Source organism: Panthera onca, chromosome D4, assembly GCF_046562875.1.
Source record: "Panthera onca isolate mPanOnc1 chromosome D4, mPanOnc1 haplotype 2, whole genome shotgun sequence".
Classification (NCBI taxonomy): domain Eukaryota; kingdom Metazoa; phylum Chordata; class Mammalia; order Carnivora; family Felidae; genus Panthera; species Panthera onca.
In genome coordinates this window covers 21,863,227-21,888,093 of record NC_138351.1, presented here as the reverse complement: position 1 = coordinate 21,888,093, position 24,867 = coordinate 21,863,227, and the positions used below count along the sequence as shown (strand labels likewise).

Sequence of the window (24,867 nt, the reverse complement as noted above, 5' to 3'; positions counted from 1 at the left end):
AACAACAGAGAAAGGCACAGGACTGGGTTGTAGAAGAAAAGTAGTAGGTCAGATTGCTGAGGGGGAAGGAAGCAGGAAACTAGGAAGATAAGAGACAGAAGACATTGCCTTGTCAAATCAAAAGGACTTGGGAGATACATAGGAGGTGCAACCCGAGAGAGAAGCACTGAGGAGGGCTCTAAAGCTTGGAACCCAGATGACTTAGGTAGCCCACGATACATCAGTCAAGTGTCAGGGAATCATGACTGAAAGGTATGCACGCAGGGAGGAAAATGGTTTGGTTTTCTCTAACGTGAGGGCAGTCAGGAACCCTAACAACTCAGAAGGAAGTCAAGTAATGTGATTCAGGAGAGAGGTTAGGTTAGAAGGACAATGTGTTAAGTTTTTTTTTTTAGTGTTTATTTTTGAGAGAGAGAGAGAGAGAGACAGAGCGCAAGCAGGGCAGGAGCAGAGACAGAGGGAGACACAATCTGAAGCAGGCTCCAGGCTCTGAACTGTCAGCCCAGAGCCCTAAGTGGGGCTTGAACCCACGAACTGTGAGACCATGACCTGAGATGAAGTCAGACGCTTAACCAACTGAGCCACCAGGGAGCCCCTGTGCGTGCTTATCGACTAAAAGTGACAGTTGAAACTAAGGGAACAGAAACAATAATCTTGCGGCAGATTACGCAGTCAACAGACTACATGCAGGATCTAAAGGAATGCTTCCGTCTACAAAACCTTGACCAGCAAGAGCAGTCAGAGACGTGGATAACTGAGAGAGATGATCGAGGTCGGGGAGGAGAGGATGGTCAATCAAAGAGATTCAACCATTCAACACGGACTTTTAAAGTTTCTTTATTTTGAGAGAGACAAAATTCCAAGCAGGCTCTGTACCGTCAGCATGGAGCCCGACATGGGGCTCAAACTCAGGAACCACGACATCATGACCTAAGCTGAGACCAAGAGTTGGATGCTTAACCAACCGAGACGCCCAGGGGCCCCTCAACTCGTACTTCTTGTGTACCCAGCACACCAAGCACCACGCTGGCCGGACTGGGGTTACAACAGAAAGAAAAAAGCCATATGCCCGGTTCTCCTGAGGTTACGGCCTGGGGAGAGTGGGCGGCAGGTAGGCAGAGGGGCAGGTTCATTAATGAGATATTCACATAGAGAAGTATTAAAATGTTAGATGGTCAATGCTATGAACAGTGGAAGTGCATGGTACCGTGACAATCTGACAGAGTGAGGAAATGGTGTAAAGAAGACGGTGTGAGGAGGTGTGTGACAAACATGAAGGCCAGAGTGAGACCGAATGCTTATTATCTACTCGGAAACTATTAATTAAGTGCCTAGTATGAACCAGGTGCTATCAGGTGCTGGGGAATCAGAGGTGAATAAAGTAGACCAAGTCCCTATCCTCCAGGCCCACATCTAGAATGGAAAGCAGACATCATATATAAGGAGATAAATCAGTAACCTCAGACTCCATCAGATGCCGACACACACACACACACACACACACACACACACACACACACGAGCTGCACAGGTCTGGGGCAGCGTACGAGCACAGACATGAAGGAAGGACACAGGCCCTGCACACATCGAGGGGGTAACGTGCCAGGAAGAGGAACAAGACACAGTGCCTGAAGCAGAACCAAGTGGGAATGCTCGCGTGTACTCAGTGGAGAGGGGCAGGCTGGAGACGGGAAGGCAGCGTTAAAAAGGGCCCGGCAGGCTGTGAAGAGGAGTGTGGGTGTTATTCTGGGCAGAAGGGGAAGTCACAGGAGACTCAGGGGCAGGAGTGGCAGGATTCAGTTAATGTTTTCAAGTGCCGTTCTGGCTGCTGGGTGAGGAGCGGATTGTAGGGGGCACAACAGAAAAAGGGAAACCAGACAGGAGTTCTGTGCAGTGATCTAAGGGACAAGCCAGTGGCTAGGGTTTGGGAGACAGTGAGACAGCTGGGAACAGATTTGCAATGCAAAAGATCACTCTGGCCAGGTGGAGGTAGAGAAGGGTGTGCTGGATGGGACACTGGGACTCTGGAGATGACACAGGGAGGGGCAGGGACGACATCTTCCTTGTGACCCTGTAAGTAGGTAACTGAACTCAAAGGGAGAAGCTAGAGGGGACATGGTCCAAGCCACGACACGAGGTTACTGGGGGTTGACCTTGTGAACACCAGAGTCACCTGGGATGATGGCAGGTTCCGAGTGGAGGAAGACCCTAAGCCAAGGGTCCAGTCTTTAATAAACTGGGAAAATCCCCCAACAAGGTGGAAGGGGGGGAGGGTACAATCCAATCGCACAAGCCTGAAAGGGTTAGAGTTTTCCCAAAAAGGTAAAGGAGTTCGGTTCTAGAACACACTGCAAGGGGTGCAGGGTGATGACAGCCTTTATTACCCCACCACTGGCCCTGAGGATTTTGGGATATGAAACAAATGAAGGGGCATCCCCTCAGAGAGGCTCCCCTTGGGAGAGAGCTGGGTGTCAATCAGGCAAGGAGGGAAAGGCAGCAATACTTGGAGAGAAAGGCTGAGATTCTGAGGGATGACGAAGGAGGAAAAGGCTAATTGATTTAGCAATTAAAGAGGTCATGAAGACTAAATCTTAAAAGAAGGCAGGGGAAGGTTATTCCAAGTTTAGATGGTGTTATACATTCTTAATGATAATTTACTTGAAAAGCCATCCCTTCTCTCCTCTCTAGTATCACTAAATGGTTTTTAAAGAGCTTTGAGAATTAAAATAGTTAAGAAACTAGGCACACAACTTCTTTTGAGGTTTTTGATAGGACATTCTTCAACTCAACCGTGACCACTCTGTGAACACCTACTATGTTCCTGGAGATCCTTTAAGAAGAATTTCAAGAACCTACTTGTGTTAAGGATATAATATGGTCCTCTGTTTGCTGTTAGCACACGTAAGATACTCAAGACTGGAAACGATAAAACTCTAGTACACACTTATCAGATTTCAGCAAACTCTTTGATGTGTAGCTAGCAAGGTGTACTGAAATGTGTACTGAAAGCCAATCTTTCTAAAACTCAGAGAAACCCAGGCTTGAAGCACTATTCTTTCTCTGTCTCATTAATTTCATCAGTAAGGACCTTTTAGCCACATGCTTGGATACAGACATCATGCTAAGAATACAAAATCAGGGAAGGCACTGGTCTTGCCCACTAGGGGCTTCTAATCTAGGAAGTATGATGAGAAAAGCATAGAAGTGAGCACAATACCAGGCGGAAGATAAGAAATATAGGTTCTGTGGTGGTTCAAAAAGAAAAGACAAAGCTGACATTTCAATAGTGACACGGTAGTAGAGATGGGTTTTGTGGAATGGAAGGATCTCACCAAAGAGGGAGGAAGACAGAAAAACAATTCCAGGGGTGGAAACGGCAGAGAGCAAGGGCTCTAAAAGGAGAAGGTACAATGATGGAAATTGCTGGACTGGTTTTAATCCAAGGATTCATTTATTTAATAATGATTACACAGAGGAGTGGTTGAGGGAGCTGGCCCGAGTACAGTCTGATCAAATGTGTACATACATGTATATATATTGATATGTATCTATATGTATAGAAACTCAATGTATCGACACCTAACGCTATAAAGGGGAGGGCCTAGAATGCCAGCCAGACAACTCGACAAACAGAATTCACTAAATTCTTTTATTTTTTTTTTTTTTGAAGTTCATTTTTTATTTTGAGAGAGAGGGAAAGAGAAAATCCCAAGCAGGTTCCATGCTCTGCACTGGGCCCAACACAGGGCTTGCTCTCAACCACCGTGAGATCATGACCTGAGCCAAAATCAAGAGTTGGACACTTACCCGATGGGAGTCACCCAGGCGCCCCTCACCACAGGGTTTTTCGAGCGAGAACAGGTAGGACATCACTGGGGCAACTGACAGAATAAATTTGACAGCAAGGAACACATGGGTAGGAGAAGTAAGAGACAATTATTCCAATAATCTAGATGCAAGGCAGTGGGGGACCTGAACTAGGCTAGGCTAAGGAAGCCACACTAACAGTAACAGCGGATATAAAATTCTGTAGGACATAATGAATGAGATGTGAGGAGGGAGCCAATAACTGAGTTTCTGAGCTTAGGAAACAAGAACCAGAATGCCAGTAGTCCTGATGAGCAATTCGGGAGGAAGACCCAGTGTGGGGAAGCATCGTGATACGATGAACCTGACGTGCGAATAACACACTCAAGATGTCCGAGATGTCCGGCCATTTAGTAGCAACGTAGGGCCGGAGGGAGAGGGTACAGGGCACCAGAGAATACGGTGACCCGCACTCTTCCAAAACACACACACACGCATACGCACATGTGTGCGCAGCAGGCAAAAGCACTAAGAACTAAGGATGGCTAAGGAAGACTGTAAGGAGAACAGAAGCAGCTTGGACTTTCTGACAGAACTATATACCTCCAACAGTCAAGGCATCTGCAAGTGGCTCTTTTTAAAACTTGTGCGCTGAAGATGCTATTTAATCCGAATCACTACCTTTCTAGGAAAAAGCAGCATATTTAAAGAAGGTCCCTGGCCTTCCCACCCCCACCTCCCTGACCCTCTCTAAAAGGCCCAGTTTTGTAACGGCGCACTTATCTTTCTCATACTTTGCAACACTTCAAGTTTCCAAGGTCTCACAAGACAGGACTAGGCCTTGAATTCACAACAAAAGGTCTGGCCACTGAACTTTATGAAGTATGACAGAAAATCAGGTTCTAAGTAGCATATGAACCCACTAGTAGGTTAGCCGACCAACAAATACTTGTTGGTGGCTTACTGTGTGTCAAGCATTGTTCCTATCTTGAAAAAGCCCGCTTTTATAAAAACAAACAAATACAACAACAGGGAAAGATTTCTGAATTGTGAGCAGCCTAAAACCCATAAACCTGAGGTCTTCTGTCACAGCTACATTCACATGCCATAAACTCATGATATAATTAGTACTAGGGTTTTGACTGAATAGTTGTATATATTTACAGATGCCTCCTTCAAGTAGCAGGTGAGGGAAAAAGTCCGTTTTGGGCTTATGTTGAAATTAAACTATGTTGTCGTTCTAATTACATATTGAGTGGAACTCCTGCGAATTCACCAGAACAGACAAGAGGACCCAATGTGAATTATTCGAGAAAAGCTACTTTATTCATTAGTTTGGAACATGCATTTAATTATAACTTTTGATAACATCTAGCAACTCATTCTGTAAAAATAATTAGGATAGAGATACACGACTGTTTTAAGTCTGTCTGGAGAAAGGCCATTTACTTTGTGTGTGTGGTAGGGGAAAAGCCTTTAGGTGATTTATTATGTTTTGTGCTCTAGCACAAAAATATGAGTTGCTTCTGTTGAAAAATAAGCACAAAACAAAGTTTCACAATTCTGTACCTTAAGATCTGAAGAGCCACCTAATTGTTACAATCATTTCTTCGGTAAAAAATCTGTAATAAAAATATATTATCTCTATATGCATACATGAACGTGAATTTACATGTCTTGATGCCCTCTTGTATAAAGAGGCACCAATTGACAGGGATGTGGAGTCTAATTTACTCAATCTAATCATCTTGGGCCACTTCTGCCCGCTACAATATGTTCTATTGCAGAAGCCGCTGAAAAACTGATAATACCTTGGGGCAAAGCTAACCAGGAAATGATGCTGCAACTGACTGAACTGCGGCCCTATACCAAACACGGTGCTAAACGTACAACATCTTATCTTCCTCCATCCTGACGCCCTGCCTGTCAGGGAGGTGCCACCCCTGGTTTACAGATGAGCTCACAAAGTTAACCAACTATCCCAAGGTTGCCCACTGGCAGAGTAAGAATTCAAATTTTCATCTGTCACACTCCACAACTCGCTCTGCTGACCACACCTTGCTCTCTCTGGGACTCCTAATGTCATTTGCCAATTGCACTGGATGTGGCTCTATCACCCCCAGGAACAAAACTTCACAACCATCCTCAAAGCCATCAATCTGCCCCAAAGGATCCCAACAATTGTACAATGCTAAGAATCAAAATGAGGGGAAGGAAAGGAGCCCAGCTTAAGGCTCCGAAGTGCCTCCTCAATCAGATTAGCTCTAACTCGACAGTGGTTGCAACGGCCCAAACCTAAACCAAGACGGGCATCTTCTTTCTATACTCCTGACACACCTCCGTCTCCCCGCCATGGCCCCTGGGCAGCAGCTGAGCCAAGAAGAACCAGCTCTTCTGTTCCCACGGTGATACTCCAGCTCCGGTGCAACAGCTAGTTAACCAAGTGGTGACTGTGCGGTACTTGAACCTGGGATCACACCTTTTCCCTACAAAAACCTCTCCCATCTCCATGGGTTCATATGGGACTCACAGGTACTGGAGTTATTTGATTAATCCTATGACCTTGTTATTTAGTCACTGCTTGAAATACACCAAATTTTCACCTTCAAATACATCAGAGTTCTTAGTCAACAAGACTTGTAAGTCAATCAACAACTATTTGCAGAACACAGGCAGGCACACAGAATTTTATGGTAATGGGTATTTATACCTTCGATTCTCAGGGAACTCAAAGTCTAATTTGCTTTGCCTCCCTTATTAATCAGTCAAATATTTACGGAGCAACTTGGCTATGGAGCCAGCATTGTGTCTGATGCAACGGGGAAGTTTAGCACAGATCTGGACAGAAGTAAATTACGCATGGGAAACAACAAGGTGAAAACTAAGTGCCTGAGTGTACAGGAGTGAATAAAGAAGCAATGGGAGATCAGAGAAGAAAGAGACCGGCTGGCCCACTTGTGCTCTCTCTCTCCCCCGCGCCCCCATTCATTCACTCATTTAAAAACTATATACTGTGAGCACCAACTAGGAACCAGGTACCATTTCAGGCACTGGAGCTACTTCTGTAACTGAAGAGTAAAGCGTTCTGCTCTGCTCTCACGGAACTTCCATTCAAGCAGGGAGAGGCAGATGATGCCTACAGACAAGCATAAAAAAGGCGAGCAGTTGAAAAGAACAGTGATGGGGAGAGTAAGGGAGCGATGGATGCTATTTTAGATAGGGCTGTCAGGGCAGAACGCTCTAATAAGTGACATTTCAGCAGACACTTGAAGTTGAGACCATAAGCCACAGAAAAAGCACTGCAGGCCTTCCAGTAAGAGCAAATGCCCCGAGGCAGGCAAGCCACCGGGAAAGCCTCTGGGAGAAGGGACTTAGCTGCAACGGAGGGTCACGTGTGGACAGGAGAGGGCTGTGAGAAAGCAGCAGCCCGGGGAAGCAGCGTGTGCACGGCGTGGAGCGTGAGAGAGGCGGCCAGCACAAAGAGCCGTGAGAGTAAATACACACATGTGACTAATAAGGCGGGGAGGGTCCGCGGGGATGCTTCCCCAAGAGAGGACGGAGGAAGCAGGCTGCGATTTTAAGGAAGGAGCCAGTGTTATTTCACAGTAAAGTCTTTGTACCCGGAAGACGAAGCCAGAGAGCAGAGAGAACCGTGCACAGGTAGTAAGAAAAAGGTAAGCTGGACTGAAATGAAGGACGTGGAATGAGATAAGGCGAGAGAGTGGCACATACAAGAGGCCAGAAAAACCGATGTGTGCGTTTTGCCTTCGTAACCCAAGGGGCCTGTGAATACGGATGCTACAAATACCTCGCTCACGGGACAAGAAGCCAAATGAGCAAGCCACCTTTTCCACAAACACAACTGAGCATAAGACCACACTTCTTTCTTTTCACAGCCTTTGAAGTTTGGCACATCTTTTCCCAACACGCTCAAATTGTGAGCATCCAGGTTTGCACATAAGACGCTTTTTTTCAAGGCAACAAAAGAATTCAGTAACAGACGTGGAGAAGACCTGACTGCTGGAGATGCTTCGGTAATTTGCATTTCCATATTAGAAGCTCCAGATTTTAAATTGAAAATACAAAACCCCACCTCATTACTGCTTTCCTTGGGTGAAGAGAAAATGGAAAATTCTTCGCAAGGCAAAAGCGTGAGCCTCAAGAACTCCCCCACACTGCCTAGCAGTGCTCAGTCTGAAGGGCGGGCAGGGGCCCGGGGCCCAGTGGGCACGAGGCACAGGGGTACTCACGGTTTTCCTCCCGGAATGCCGGTCAGGTTTGGAGGTATTGCTGGCACGCGCATGTGATGATGTGGGTCAAACCCAACCTGCAATTTTCCCAGGCAAGACAACAAAAACAAGCACGGTTACATGAACTCATCTCAGCCTACCCGCTATCTCCCTAAATCCTGGGAGAACACAGCCTTTAAAATAGGATTTTAAAAATATATATGCAGCAACATCTACTGGGGAAAAGAGAGGACGTTTATGATTTTAGTGGTAATCTATTGGGGGGGCGGGGGGGGTGAACCATACATGAAAAAAAATTATTTGTGTAAGTTTTGAAGCTTATGATGGAAACAAAGGGTTCAGTGCATTCATTATTATTTGCTCTGCTCTTGGGGGTTTAAAATTAAAAGAAAACATAAAATAACAAAGACAGTTCCTCACCTTAGGAAAGAAAATGGATCTCACGACAGAACCGCATGCAGTTTAATTTACAAGTATGACAGGTCCCCTTACAAATACCTCCACTTATATAGACCACATTCACAAATCTGTCTGGCAATCCCACGGGCTGAGGAAGAGCCTGATTCTGTAAGGGCCACACGCGTACCACTGGGGATCTCCCGTAGGCGGCGGCGGCGGCGGCGGCAGCGGCCGCCGCGCTCATCTGCGGAGAAATGTTGTGCAGCCCAGCGTAGGCAGCGCCTGGGCTGGTCAGCTCCCCATTCATCCCAGCGTGGGGCACGATCCCAAACGGGGTTGGGTATGGACAAGGGACTGCCATCGGGGTCCTTAGGCTTGAGGCTACAGACCGAAACGGAAGGAGGGAAGAGAAAAACCAAGAACACAGATAACAGTAAGTTAGTAAAATGTTAATACACACGTTAAAGGAGCCAGGATTCAAATGAACTTATTGTAATATTCTCAAAAGCCAAAAGGCATCAAGGTTCAGATTAAATAATTCTAACAACCTTACAATGCTGGTCATTACTGCTCTGAAGGTACTGCACTCTTTAAATTGCTTTAACTTCTTTAAAAACAAGAAGCATAAATATACAGAAAACCTTTCTTCTTACTAACCCAGGGGGTCGACTCCTGGTGGTTTTCCAGGCACAGGCCTCAATCCGGGAGTGGAGTTACTGCCTGGTGTGGGTGCATCGGTTCGTGGAGTAGGGGTATTGGATTTTGAAACAGGAGTGGTAGATTTTTCATTCTAACAAGAGATGGAATAGAATATAGTGCCAATTAGAGCACAGTTTTAACAATGATGTTAAACATTTAAAAAGGCAAATCAGAAGGAAGAAAAAAATGGAAAAGGTTCTTCAGCTTGGGCCTTCACTTTCATAATTAAAAGGAGCAAACCAACAAACAAAACGAGTTCACCGAGTTCATAAAACCAATGTTCAGGAGGACATAAACTGAAGCCGAATTTAGGGCAGAGTAGATGATTTCTAGGAAACTGGTCTGAGCCAGACAGACGCTGACAAATTGTGATGTCCTGACTGTGACCGACCGCTTGCTGGTTGCTCTGATTTAAAGCTGGTTGAGCTGGGTTCCTGGTGGACTGCTCACGTCACAAGGTTTCCTGGCTAACGGGTCCCGTTAAAACAGACCCAAGCCTGAACTGTCACAGAGATCAGCACAGAGGAGTTGCCAATACAAGAAGGCCAGGAGGAAACAACAGAAAAAAAGAATTTAACATAGCCCTGTGCCAGACACATCCCCTAGGTTGCGGACACACTGAGGAATTTTCTTTCCTTTAGCTGTAAACTCAGAGGTTAGATGAAAACTGAATTGTCTTTTTTTTTTTTTTTTTAACGTTATGTTACAAGGAAAAAACTGGTGAGGAAAAAGGAAGACATACTACACAAAAAATGCAATTAACTACACAGCCACAGAAGAAGGGGGTATGGAGAGATTATCCTGACTTGCAAGCAGTTTCATTTTTGCATCCATGATTTGTGGTGTGAGTCAAGGTAGACTTTTGTAAATGACAGATTACTTCTTAGATAGGAAGGGAAAATTATTGCAGTCGTATATAGCTTGGTAATTCAAACAAAGCTAGCAACAAAATCACATCTAAGCCAAAAACGAAATTTACCGTAAACCATAGGTGACAAAACCATCCCTGTAACCCCAGAGTGTATTTCTTCATCTTCCCTAAGACACGTTTCACTCAATTTCCCCATATCCCTCCCCTATCCTTGCAAAAAGAGTCATAAAACACACATCTATCACTGGTAAGTCAGTAAACCCATTCTGCTCCAAAAGTACTTTTGTCGATTAAACTTGAATACCCGGTAGAAAAAAAAAAAACAAAAAAACAAAACTATGTATGTTTACACACACACACACACACACACACACACACACATATATATATTTAGAAATAAGAGTCCTATAGAAAAATATGAAAAATAGAAAATTTTCAATAATCAAAGCCAACCATCTCGAAAGAGGCAACGCCGAGAAAGATGACGAAGACCAGCTTACAAGGCTAAGCTCTTTGGATTTGGAGGAAGGGGTGCTGCTGGAGGATGCGATAGACGCTGGACTGATGGGGGCATCTTTCTTGAGCAGGCGCGTCTTGTCCAGACCATTCTCCCTCGGGGAATGTGCTGGGCTCCCTCGAGGGGAAGATGGATCCTACAAAGGAACGAAGGGCATTAATGCAGGACGGCACATTTACAAGGTTGGAGTACTTGGGTGTGGACGTCTCTAGCGGAGAGCGTGGGGAAGTGCACAATGTTCTGTAATAGATAATAAAAGACTCACCAAGTTGCTCAAGAAAATACCTGGAACTGAGCTCAAAGAAAATACAAGATTTATGGTACAGTCACCCCTTGAACAACATGGGGGCAGATCTGTGCAGGTCCACTTATATGCAGATTTTTTTTTTGATAAATTAACAGTACAGTACTATAAACACATTTTCTCTTCCTTATGATTTTCTTAACATTTTTTTCCTCTGGCTTCTTTATGGTAGGAATACAGTATGTAACACATATAACACACAAAATATGTGTCAATCGACTGTTTATGTTATCAGTAAGGCTGCAGGTCAAAAGCAGGCTAAGTTTTGGCGGAACCAAAGTTCTACACGGCAGCATCATGTGTAGACTAGCTGAATCACTACGTGGTACACCTGAAACTAATAGAACACTGTGGGCTAACTATATACTTAAATTAAAAAAAAAAAAAAAAAAAGGCAAGTTACATGTGGACTTTTAATATGCGGGAGGCTGGCGCCCCTAAACACCCCCTCCACCACCTGCATTGTCCCCGGGTCAGCTGTACTTATTTGAAAACAAGAATCAGTACCCTACACATCTGCAAGCTGCCTGTCTGCGAGACCTGCAGGCTGACCACAGAGGTCTGGTGTGCATTCATGGTGATAGCAAAAGGCACTGATACTTCATGGAAAAGAATATCAATACAAAAAGGATTAAGACAGAAAACTAGTAATGCATAAATTCTTCACGTAAACAAAAAGCGGGTCCCTTTAGAAACTAGGCACACACTCTGCACACTAACTGCTTGGGCACGAGTCACTGGGACAGCGGGTGAGAGCAGGAGGTTGAACGTACCTCATTGGAAACGTCAACCACCAAGTTGTCGTCGCTCTTCTCAGCGTCGCTGTCCTGCATTGACAATGGACAAGCATTACCTCCTTCCCCAGTGCACAGGCACAAAGGACAGATTTACCCTAGATGAGTCCAGACTAATTCCTCACATCTTACAGAAATGAACTGCGCCAAACGGGGCTAAACACTTAACGATGTACTATGTTCTTTAATCCTCATGGTGATGATAATTATAAGGGAGGTAATATGATAATTCCGCTTCACAGGTAAAAAAACAAACAAAACAAAACAACACACAACAAACTGAAGCTTATGGCTTGCTTGTTACTCCAGAGCAGAAGTTAGCACGGCCGGCTAAATCCAGCCTATAGTTGTGTGTGATTTGTTCTCTCAGTGTTTTTGTGGGTAAGTAGCTACTCTTTTAAAATTGGGATTTCATTCTTACTCATTGCCAAATAGTATTCCATCGTGTATATATACACATCTTCTTTATCCATTCATCAGCTGATGGACATTTGGGCTCTTTCCATAATTTGGCTATTGTTGAAAGCGCTGCTATAAACATTGGGGTACATATGCCCCTATGAATCAGCACTCCTGTATCCTCTGGATAAATTCCTAGTAGTGCTATTGCTGGGTCACAGGGTAGTTTTACTTTTAAGTTTTTGAGGAACCTCCACACTGTGGATGGAACTGGAGTATTATGCTGAGTGAAATAAGTCCGTCAGAAAAAGATATCAAATGTTTTCACTCATGTGGAACTTGAGAAACTTATCAGAAGACCATGGGGGAAGGGAAGGGGAAAAAATAGTTACAAACAGAGAGGAAGGCAAACAATAGGAGACTCTTAAATACAGAGAACAAACTGAGGGTTGATTGCGGGAGAGGGGGAAAATGGGTGATGGGAATGGAGGAGGGCACTTGTTGGGATGAGCACTAGGGGTTGTACCTAAGCGAAGAATCACAGGAATCTACCCCCAAAATCAAGAGCACACTGTATACGCTGTATGTTAGCCAACTTGACAATAAATTATATTTAAATAAATAAATAAATAAATAAATAAATAAATAAAATTGGGAGATGTCACATGGGAATTCAAGCTTGCAGCCTTGTTTTGAGGCCTACAGTCTTGCAGGGCAGCTCCACAGTGGGCAGAGAGGGGACTGCCTGCATCCTCCCCAGTGCCATCCAGCTTGTTCCCTTCACTATGTGCCCTGGAGGGCCAGTCACCGAAGAAAAATGAGCTTCACCCATGCTGGACACACATTTGGGTGCCTCTGCAAGTTATAGTCAACAAAACCTGCTTTATTCCTTAGCACAAATTCATTTTAGGCATTTTACCAGGTTTTCTATGATTTTATATTTTTCCTTAACATTTCTAGTTGACCAGAGAAAATCCAGCCACCTTGAAATACACAGAGGGAAGTAAATACATCTATAGAAATGATATTATGGAACACCTAAGATGTCTTCTATTAGCTTCCAGATAAAGCACTGTGTTCACTCACGACACGTGTGCACGGACCTGCACGCACAGAGGACTTCAGCTAGCCCACTGAGATCCAGCTATAAATGCAATCACTAGCTTCTTCTCCTAGTAGATGTTTTTTTTCTCTTGTGTTCTAATTGTGGTTGATAACAGTCAAAGGGTAAAATAGCTGCTGATAAAAAGCAGAATAAACTGGCCTCCCCCAAAGCAAAGGTGAATGAACCTACATAACGAGCTGCGATTTCCTTTTCTTCAGTTTTCTGCTTTTTGCTATCAGAGGAGTAGTCAGTGGAGTTTCTGTGCTTCTCGGCACCTCGGAAACTGGCTGATGGGGATACTGAAGAACTCTGGAGTTAGAAAAGAAAGCAGCATTGACAAATGACCATCCCTTTAACAGTGAGTTCTTCAGTCACTTAAGACTTAATGTTCCTCTTCTTCATTAGTATACACTTGCAAAACTGTTTAGGAGGAGATGGGAGAGAAGGCAGGAGGTGAAAGGAAGAAGGCAACAGAGGTGTAGAGAGAAAACCAAGGAGAAATGGAAAAGGGAATGAGGGATAAAAGGAACGAACCGTGTAGAGACGTGGCAGAGGGAGCCAAGGAATAAAAAAGGAGGCAGGGACAGCAAATCCAGAAGACAGAAGGGGTCTGGTCCAAAGGAGATGTTGATTACACTGGCAAAGCATCTTTAGAAAAGTGAGAAAGGAAGCGGATAGGGAAAAAAAAAAAAAAAAAAAAAAAAGGAATGGGGTGCCTGGGTGGCTCAGTTGGTTAAGCATCTGACTCTTGATTTCAGCTCAGGTCATGATCTCACAGTTCCTGACTTTGAGCCCCACATCGGGCTCTGTGCTGACAGTTAGGAGCTTGCTTGAGATTCTCTGTCTCCCTCTCTGCCCCTCCCCTACTTGCACTCTCTTTCTCAAAATAAATAAACAAACACTAAAAAAAGAAGAAGAAGAAAAGGAAAGAAGAAAAAGGCAAGCCACCCCCCCACCCCCACCAAGTTTGCTGGCTGATGGGAAGCCAGTATCTTAAGCCATTATAGAAACACTAAATACATTAGAGTTCAACCTGGAGAAAAATTAGTAAATCTTCAAAGAAAAGGGAAGAGAGGTACTCTTTGGGAATTTGAGCACCCAAAAATGGCGATCATGTGACACTAAGGTCCTATTTACAGAATTTTGCTTCGTCCCTTGTCTTGTGGGCATGGAAGATTCAGAGTGGCAAGTAATAAGAACAGAAACAAAACATCCGCAAAAATTCACTTTGTTCCTTTCTGACTCCTACAGTTTTCATAAGCTTGCTCTTTTTTTTTTGTTTTGTTTATCTCTGGAAACCCTGGAACCCCCATTAGGACCAGGTAACAGAAAAAAACAGTCCCTCCCTCTTGGGAACACGGTCGGGAGCGACCCGTATGGGTTCAGGTGATGTCCGTCATTTCTGCCCTTCCAAAGAGGTCCCAGGTGGAGGAGGCCCACACGTCAAAAATAAGCACTGAAAGCACAGAGAATGGATGTGTCTGCCATTGAGGCCAGGTGGCTACCGGTAGGCATATTTAGATAGTATGACTAGTAGGCATATTTAGATAGTATCTAAAACCAGATATGAAGAAATGAATAAAGTGTCAATGGAAGCGGGAAGCAACCTTACAAACTGGCTAGTGACTCAGCTCCAGACAGACCCAACAGGAGCTAGCTAGACATGAAGGTGAGGTGTGAGAGAGGGAGCAGGGCTGACCTGTGGAGGGTAGGTCGTAAAGGCCAGAGAAGCCAAGTCCTTCATCAGGGCACCAGCACAGGGCTCTGTGCGCTAGACTGACCCAGGCTGGATGGTGGAAAGAACATTTGTGGAGTTAAGAAAACAAGTTTTAGGAACAGCAAACAATCTCCACCAGAATATCTCCGCCTTGCCATCTGAATCAATTCAGGAAACTGTTCCGTACAGCTCTTCCTCATTGATAACTTTTACTCTTCTCATATAAAACTAACCTTTGTACTTTTTTTTCCTCCTTTATCTTAGTCTGATGGTATTATAAAGATACACAACACTGGAGCGCCTGTCAGCATGGAGCCTGCTTGGGATTCTCTCTCTCTCCCTCTCTCTTTGCCCGTCCCCCAGCTCATGCACTCTCTCAAAATACATAAACTTAAAAAGAAAAAAAGATACACATTTATAAGGGCTTTTAAATTAACTATGGGGGAGGGAGTGTGATATCCAGAACTTGTGGCCCTGTATTCCATTTCACTTCTTCCGAACCTTAACGCCACATTCTCTTCTGTGGCTAAACTTTCAAAGTGTGTTGTTAGAGGAAAACCAATTAACTTCCTTCCCTCCCCCCGCCCCCCCCCCCCCAGCCCCGCCAGTATCTCTACCAAGACACCACCCCCTAGTGGTCAGCTGTGCTGATGGCAACTCCACCACCAGCTTCAAAGGCAGGAAGGAGAGGGGGTAGGGGTTTGGTGGCAAAGGAAGACGAGAAGGACAGTGAGTGGGTTCCCAACGACAGGGCTGGGTATCTCTAAACCCTTCCTTTGGCATTCTCTCTCAGCGCTTTCAATGAATGCAATAAATTGTAGGCATCAAACCCTGTAACTATCCCTATTCATTCACCCTTAAGCTTAATGGCAGAAAAGATGGCACGCGTTACTCAGTAAGGCGGAAGGCTGAAACAAAACATTAGAAGCCAGATAATTTTTAAAACTGGACTGCTTCATTTTCACGTATTTCCACGCAGTTCCAACCCTTGTTCCTAAGCTGTAAAGACTCGGTTCAATGCTTCTGCTTTATTTTCACACCATGACTAGGTTTTTATGACCATTACTCCACTAAAATCATGCCTGCAAACATCATCTGTGAGCCACTACCTACCATATTTAATGTCAGAACCCCATATCTAGTTCCCCTGTCTCCAGTCTATCCTCCACATTTCTGGGGTTCGTATTTCCCCAAAGAGAGATTCAACCACTTCTCAGTCTTCCTTAAAAACAACAAATGGTTTCCCACTATCCTTAGGGGAAAACAAGAATCCCATATCTGAGCGTGGCTGTTTCCAAAGCCCTTCAGTCCATGCCCTAAACCAGAGCCCTGGCCTTAGAGCTCAGCGCCACGAGCTTGGTGTTGCCCAGTGCTCTGTGCATTTTCATTGTATCTGTAGCCTTTTTTCCTGGTTTATGAGAATGCCCATTTTCCCTCGGTATCTTTCTGTTGAAATCCTCATTCTTAAGAACCAGCTCTAATGTCACCTTTTAAAGCTCGCTCACACTGGCAGGCAGAATTAATCACTCCATTCCTCTTTGTTCCCTTAACACTTTGTTCACCCAGTGAGTAGAGCCCTCGCAATCAATATGTGGCTATTTGTTTACAAGGTTACTTCCCACCACGGTCTGTGGCTTACTTGGGGGTGGGGGCCCCCGGCACAGTGAGCAGCAGAGAACTGCCCAGAAATGTTTTTGAACATCAATGAGCAAATATCACTTTTGTGCTCCTCAATCTTAACCTAAAATTCAAGTGACACATGCCCTTTCAGAAGACCACTAGGCTGGACGGTTCCACAAGAAACCATGCATTGCAGTGAGAGCTGAGCAGTGACGCCCCTTGGAATTAGCAGCAGGGAAGTTCTGTGTCTCCTTCATCTCTATTCCTCTACCTACTCCCACATGCCTTCATCCGACTCATGTGATATCTTACAAAAAAAAAGAAAGAAAAAAAACTCTACGTGTGCATGATTATCAACAATCTGAGTCTTTTGATTCTGACACCCTCTACTGATAAAGTCATTTCCACTTTGTCCGAAAGGAAAAATTGATTTTTAAACAATTATGAAATGCTTTCTTAAAGATCAATACTTAAATGGTAATGTTTATTTATCTTTATGCTTTATACTTACTTATTGACATACATGTACAGACAGCTTTACTTAACTGGCTGGTTTCTGGCTCTGTGGGCAGTATTTTATTTGTGAATTTTACTGCAGAACAGAGTTATATGTTGGAGTCTCCTGGTAGAAGGATAAAGTAGTTAATTATCACTAGCATTTAAAGGTTAAGCTACACAATGGGCACCGGAGCAATCCGCGATGTTCCAATAACATAATTGCTCTGGAATCAAATTGGACTTGGCACAGACTGCCATCACGAATCTTACACCACCGTTCTGCCACTGGAAGGCCTCTTGGATCTTTGCTGAGCATGTGAACAGGAGGAGTTAAATAAATACTTGTAAAGACAAAGTCATGCTTTCACTACGAAGTACTTCTATTTCTCTATCACTACTTTACAAGCTTACCTACATTAGATTTCCCCTAGCTTGCTACACAGGAAACTTACTGGAGCTGCATCATGACTCTGTATAAATCTACAAACTCAGAAACATTTTCTCATTACAGTTTGTTTGATCATGTGAACGTATCAACAAATTCATTAAGAAAGGAGGGTCATAACAATCAGAAAAAGTGGCCTTTTTGCCTCGAAGGCAAAAGACCTTAAATGTGAATGCTTACTAAAAGCTCTGTATTTTTAATTTTTTTTTTAAATCTCTATTTATTTTTGAGAGAGACAGCGCACAAGCGCGGGAGGAACAGAGAGAGAGACACAGAATCTGAAGCAGGTTCCAGGCTCCAAGCTGTCAGCACAGAGCCTGACGTGGGGCTTGAACTCATCAACTGTGAGATCATGACCCGAGCTGAAGTCAGACGCTTAACTGAATGAGCCACCCAGGCGTCCCAAAAGCTCTGTATTTTTAAAAACAAAACACTTGTGTTGGGATATTAAAAAGAACAAAGCAGATGTTTAAGGAAAGAAAAGGAAGGAGGCAGACAAAAGACCAGAGGAAAAAATAATAAAAATCTGTAAGTCTTATGATATGGAGATCCCAATTGCTTTGGAAGCAAAAGGTAAGCTTTACAAGAGTTACTCCTAACATCATAAATCATATTTTATCTTCAAATGAGAAAAATGATAGATCCTGGTTTGAAACCCAACCAAGACTTTACTAAGGTTATTACTGACCAAGTCAGATGGAAAACAGACACGTCCCTCAATTGAAATGGATGGCCCCGTCCCTTCACCTTTACTCCTCTGCCACTTCAAAGACGACCACGTATGACAAAGAGTTCTATAAAGCACACCATCGCCCCCCAAAAAACCCCAAGAAATAGTGTTGTTACAATTAGCTAATTTTAATAACAGGTAGCACAGATTTTACTAGCAGGCAATAGCATCTGTCTGGAGTCAGACTGCCTGTCTAGATTTGAGTCTAGAGTTTTCCACTTAATAGCTGTGTAGCCCTGGGGATGCTGCCCAGTTTGTCTCTCTGTGGTCTGGGACAAGAACACCCCGCCCATTTCCTCACTGGGCTGCGCTGAGGACTAGGAGAAAGAACCTACGTAAAGAAGTACAAGGCAAGGTCCCAGACACAGAACTGAGCCCCTCAGCAGCAGCAACTCGGCACTATGACGGAGAACTGCATGCTATTTACTACAGAGCTGGTGTGGACCTTCTATGTGGAGCCCCACATAAGGATTATTCTTGGCATCTGTGTAGCACTAGCCCTCAGCACAGATATACAGATGGTCTGTGATGATAGGGTTTCAATAGACTGCTACGAACCAAAACACATCTCCTTTCAACAAAGTAAAGGTTTTGGTTCGATACTGCAGGCAGGACTAGAAATACCACCTCCACGTCGGACTTTCTAATTTGATTTCAAACGCACATCAAGCTAAGGCTGCTTGCCATTCACGAAGTGCAGTGGGTGTATGTCCCTGCCCGCTTCCAAGATTCCAACCAGAAGGAATGGTTGAAGAACCATGATCAAAAACTCTCAAACACATTTGATATGGTCTGTTCATTAGCTACAGCCTTCGAGCACCCCATCTACTTGGTACCAAAGAGTAAAACCATCAGATAAAGGGGATAATGATGGGACAAGAGGATACCATGAAAATCCGGCTGGGGTTTTGCCCCTACCTTACAACTGCTGTCCAGGCCTCCTCTATTCTCAAAACCAGCCTGGTTTAGACCATTAATTATACTGTCAGTCTGACTGTAGTTCATTCAGTATGGGAATTAGTTTAGATGAGGGACAATTCAGAGGAAGTCTGTTAATGGCAGTGGGGGAGGGAAGGATGGAGAAGTCAGGCTCAAGAGGCTGGCTGACCCTTCACTGGTGCCATAACTAAAGTCCTCAAGCATCATTTCCTCTGCCAAAAACAAAAACAAAAAAACAAACCCTAGATGACTAAAACAGACATGAATATTGTTGACTTTCTTGAGTTCAGAAAGGCCAAGGTACTGCTGGAGATCAGCAGGGACTCTGCCCACCCCGCATCCTAAGCAGAAGGGCCTTCAGGAGGAGCCCTTCAATCATGAGTCACCCTGCCATCGATATGTTCACTAGTCCTCAAAGCATTTCAGAGTTATGAAATACTTTAAGTTCTGAAGTGAAAGTAGTATCCTGAATCACCTATATTTACCAAACACAGTAGCATACCCCAGTGCATTCCTGACTGAGGTTTTATTGTACAGTATTACACAAAATGCTTATTATTTACATTCATACAGCTCTTTAAAACGGATACAACATTGTAACATTGATTATCCCACCCATTAGAAAAACAACCAGAAGAGATGGAGAAAATAATCCTCAATTTGGAAAAATTAAAACATAAAACATATTTGGCTAAAATATATACATCTTACGTACTGACTCAGAACACATGCAAATTTATGTAAATTAGCTTAAAATTTATAGCATGCTGCTGGTGAAAGACCTGAATATGGTGGGGCTCTAAGCCAGTCACCGGTGTCAGTTTACTGCTCATTACAAGTAAGACTTTTTTAAAATAACCTGCTTGATTAAGGAAGTCATTAAAAACACAATCTGTATATAACCCTCACAGAACTTGCTTTTTTCAAATTAGCATAAATCAAAATTCACCTTCAAAAATGACTGGGACTTTCTGAAGACCTGCCCTTGTTAAAGTATAATCTCCATATAAAGTAATGAGTCTGTTCTTAATAAATGTTTCACCTTCCACAACATGACAAGAGCAACACATTCCTTAAAATGTTCTATTGTTGTCTTTGCTTTTCTGCTTCTCTCCTGGTAAGAGAGAGATACCTGGGTCAAGATAAATGTCTCTGGCAGATAATCAAAACTCAACCAAACAAGAGGAGCTGAAAGAGGAAAGATTAACAAGAGAGGCAGTGTCCACAGTGGGTACGGAATGGGTCCTAGAGTCAGCGCAGGTGGGCCAAACTAGGCTGTACCGCCCGCTGTGTGACCTTGGACGAGTTAATGAACGTCTCTAAGCTTCAGTTTCCCAGTGGGCAAACCAAAGCTGAGTGGAGTCCTTGCTGGGAAGGCTGCTGCCAAGATGAAAGGAGAGTGCATGTTGTGAACGCAGTAGCTAGCCTGTGAAGAGCCGCTACTCCTATGCTAATGTGGAACCACCACACAAGGTCAGTGTGCTCATGGACTCTTTCGGCAAGTATCTGCTGAATACCCACTAAGCACGGACAAACAAAGATGGATGAAACCTACACCTTGCCCTCCAGTAAGGCCCCGGGAGTTAAAAATACTTAGAATACAAAAGTCCCACATATCTTTTCCTTCGTGCAGTAAAATACACAGCACTTGCATATTCAGTCATTCATGTTTTGTTTCCATGGCCTCAGCATTATGTATTACTTGGTCAGGATAAAACGCTATAATAATTTATAAGGTATCAATAGAATTGATTTTAAATTAGGACATTATCTTAATGTCCTCCTGGGTTTTCTTGAATGTTATTTCCTCTTCCTGGAATAAAGCTGTTGGCTCCACCCCAGAAATTTCATTAAACAGTTACTTTAGCTGGCGAGCTGAGCTGCTGCTGCTGTGTGATGCTCTGACACCAAAGACACAGGTCTGGTCCTTGTGTGGCCACCTCAGCTTCCCTCTCCGGACAGCCACTGTCTGCCCGTGGGCCAAACTGTGGGTTACATGAGGAAGCAACTGGGAGAATGAGAGGGGACAGGAGAAGTGAGCCCACAGATACTGCTCAGAAGTCCCATCTCTGATCCGGACTGATCGCCCCAAAGCCGCCGCATGCCCTTCAATCCAATGGGCCTCCTTAAAGTCCACAAGACCTAACATTCTTACGTGTGTCTGTCCTCCGTCAAGAGTTCCCTTCCCTCGTAAACAGACAAGATTTATAATCTTGTACGCGCTCTGTAAACTACAGTCACGAGCACCTGCCACCTTCCTCTGGGAATTTTTTTTTTTTTTTTTTTTAGTACAGCACCCATAAAATACATCCTAGATCATTCATTCACTGCTGCCTTATAATCAATGTTACCAAGTCGCGCTGACAACTACGACACGATACGTGAGTCTGACTGCCCTAAAAACAAAAAGGGGGGACTGGCAAAAACTTCCTTCCTACATTTTCTGGGAAGGTGACTGACTTTGGACCTACACTTGCACTGTGTTCTGTTCCTGAATCCAAATATCAACCGACTTCTACCAGCTGCTTTGAAAGAAGCTGAAGTAGAGCAGCTGCTCCAGAAAAGAAGTGACTCAGCTCGAAGACTTGGCAAAAGCTATGTCTTAATGGACCAGAATCCTCATTTTAGTAACTATTAAAATTTATTGGAAAAGAAAGCCTTTTCATGTTGCTATTTTTTCCAGTAAACTGTTTTAATCTATTTCAAAGACTAAACCTTTTTTTCTTCCAAAGAGTGTTAACTCCACAGAGCCTCCTATATATCCTTATGTATTACGGATGCAAATATTCTCTACAACATCGGAGGGTAGTTCCGCAGGAACACGGAAGGAAACAACAGTGTATCAATTCAAAGGCAGGCTGCCTTACAGTTTTGAGGGGGCTCATCGGAAACTCCAGGTCTTTGTCTGCCACCTCAATACGGCAAAACAGTTTTCAGTGATGACTCAATTTGGTCGTAAGGTCCTTCACTAAAACACTCAAGTGTGTGCTCTAGAACAGACCCAACAAACATAAACATCATGTGAGCCACATACGTATTTAGACCTTTTCTAGTAGCCAGATTTTTAAGAATTGGAAACAGTAAAATTAGTTTTAGTCATACACTTAAACCGCCGTATCCCCAAATACCATTCAACGTACAATCCATATCGAAACCAGCACTGAGACATTTTACGTGATTTTTTTAGTACGAGGTCTTCAAAATCTGGCACGCGTTTCACACTTGCAGCCAGTCTCGATTTGGACTGGCCACGTTTCCAGGGCTTTAACAGCCACGTGTGGCTTGTGGCTACCATACTGGATGACAGAGGTCTCAAAGATCCTAAAGCCACAATGGGAATCATGCCTATTAATGTAAGAATCTGGCACTTCACAGAAGTACAACAGGCCTGACCCGGCCACTGCCTCCCTTCTCCAATCTGAGCTCAGAGTCTCTTTGTCAGAGAGCCGGACATCCCATACTCTTTCATCCCACAGCATGGGCTTCTGCCAAGAACTCTTCCCCAGTCCAAGTGGCTAGCGTTTTTTACCTTTTATGTCTCAGCTTAAATGCCACTTTCTCTGAAAGGTCTTGTTGGTGATATTACCCAAGAAGATCTCTCCTGGAAATCTCTATCATAGCCCCTTATTTACTTCCATCCTAGCATTTATACTACAGCCATTATTTTATTATTTTCTTGTCCCTTGTATTTGACTCGAGTTCCACGAAGGCAGGGACCATGCCCCTGGTTTGGTGCCTCAATGAATAGCTGCTGAACAAATCAGTGAGTACAAAACTTGATCTGTTCCTGTATCCACACGCATGCCTACGTTTGCTTGTTCCCATATTATTTTCGTGTTACCCGGAGAGAAGAAGTTGTGCGTTACCAAAGGGCAAAAGCTACTGTGCCTTATTACTTTGTGTTCTCAGCACTCAGTATAATGACTGTCACAGCCAGAAGAGCAGCTGCCTGGGGCCGGGGGGCGGGGGGACGCCAGTGCAGGTGTGGTGTGTGTAGGCACACCAAAGGAAGGAGGCAGCCTTCAAAAGTCAAAAGTGGTAATTCTGAAAGTGATACAGTGACAAGACAATCTTCAGGATTATGCCGTAAAGCTACTAAGAGGAAGCAGTACAAAAATTAAAACTGGGACAGAGGGCGGAATGACGCCAGGTGGAAAGAGGGTCAAAGGTGGTAGCTTTACCCTGGTTGTTCCCCACCAGCAAGGGCACAGGATCTGACCTCTGGGTGAACACACAGGAAGTATTTGTTGTTGCATAAACGTGACACTATCAAGGCCACCAATTTTTCTTATTCTGAAAGAGATAAATCTTCTACACAAGGGAGACATTTTTCAACGGGCTCTCCTTCGTCTTTCATCATGTACTCATCACCTGCCTGTGACCAGGGAGAAACAAATCTTATTCAAGTCTGACCACTGAAAAGGCAAGATTTAAATGAATCCTGCCTGACAGACCGACCACAAGAAGAATGCAGGCATCAGCAGTTTTTCTGTGGCTGCTCATTTAGAGAATAGTGATCCCTGGGGATCTCCTAGAAATGTTTATCTCCCAAGGAGGGATGTGGTAAAAGGAAGGGGAAAAAAAAACCACCTTCAGTCCTCATGTTTTTTTAATGGATAGTAAGTCACCACACACAGGTGATGAAAGAAACAGCCCCGTATAGGGCAGACAGACATAATACTTGTTTTTTTAAAAAGAGCTTTACAGTGGCTGATTGTTCAGTCACAGATGACTAGAGTTTTATGTAAATTTTTAGCATGTAAAGCAACATACAGCATGAGTATCAATCAGCTTAACAAAGTGATTTCAGTATACTGACGAATGAAAACAAAAGAGACACAGACACTCGGAGATACAATTTCCAATCTTTCCCAAGAAAGGATTTCAAGCAGCGGCTTTCATTTGACAAGCAGATCTAAAGATGCAGGGCTGACAAAACACATAAAACACTGGAGAAACAGGTTGATTCGCCAAGTGTGTGCCAAGCAAGATGAGTCTGGTCTAACCAGGAAACCACACTCCTTCCACTAACCAGCGCCGACATGTTGGTCGAATCCCACCCCCTCCCACCACTCGATCATAGGTCAGAGAGCGAAACTGTAAGGGGCCTTGCAGAACACGTCTCAGAGGTGTCCACTTGCCACCGCAAACAACTGTGGGTGCTGGTCCCCGGCTCCTGTTCTCTGACCTTGACTTTTCCTTCCCTCCCACTCCTCACCTGGTCCCTGCCCTGCCATCAACACCTCTGTCAACGCTTAAGTCTTGCTGGTGGCAGCGTGGGCTAAAGAGGTTGTTGACCCTTATTCTAACATGTCCTTTTAGGTTAATTACTTTTGTATACTCGGTGTACCCAGTGACATTTAATCACTACGGCACTACTCGAGTAAACAGAAGTGAATGGCGCCAACTGCAATTTGGCATCGAGCTAAATGGTGCGGTAATAGCAGCATGCTGAAAACGGACGGCGAGAAAATGCTCTCACTCACCACGGTGAGAAATGAGGTGGACACCATTTGATCAATCACTATTTTATTAAAAAGCAAGCACACTAGCCCAGTGGTAGGCTTTTGCTATTTAATACTAAATACGGCTTAAAGGAATCCTGCACTTTGTAACATATGGACGGTCCAGTAAGTGCCAGCTGACTGCCTGGATGACGACAAAAGTAACTCAGAGTGTGGGTGTGACTTTCACGGTGTGGATGTGTCCCCTGTCTCCCTCTCCACAGGCACCCACGCATACACTCAAGCACATGTGTCCCGTGGCAGGATAG

General features: G+C 44.1%; 1 protein-coding gene across 13 annotated transcripts in view; it reads right to left on the bottom strand.

The window, feature by feature from the left end:
• The window catches only part of LOC132663591 (transducin-like enhancer protein 4), a 141,969-nt gene that overhangs the window by 10,108 nt on the left and 106,994 nt on the right, over positions 1-24,867 (bottom strand). For all 13 annotated transcript variants that reach the window (XM_060610001.3, XM_060610002.3, XM_060610005.3 and 10 more), the window contains 6 exons: positions 13,335-13,454; positions 11,621-11,674; positions 10,527-10,679; positions 9,114-9,246; positions 8,644-8,837; positions 8,058-8,134 (listed from right to left, as the gene is read on the bottom strand). In XM_060610001.3, the coding sequence (XP_060465984.1) occupies positions 8,058-8,134; positions 8,644-8,837; positions 9,114-9,246; positions 10,527-10,679; positions 11,621-11,674; positions 13,335-13,454 (731 nt within the window). The remainder of the gene's footprint in view (positions 1-8,057; positions 8,135-8,643; positions 8,838-9,113; positions 9,247-10,526; positions 10,680-11,620; positions 11,675-13,334; positions 13,455-24,867) is intronic.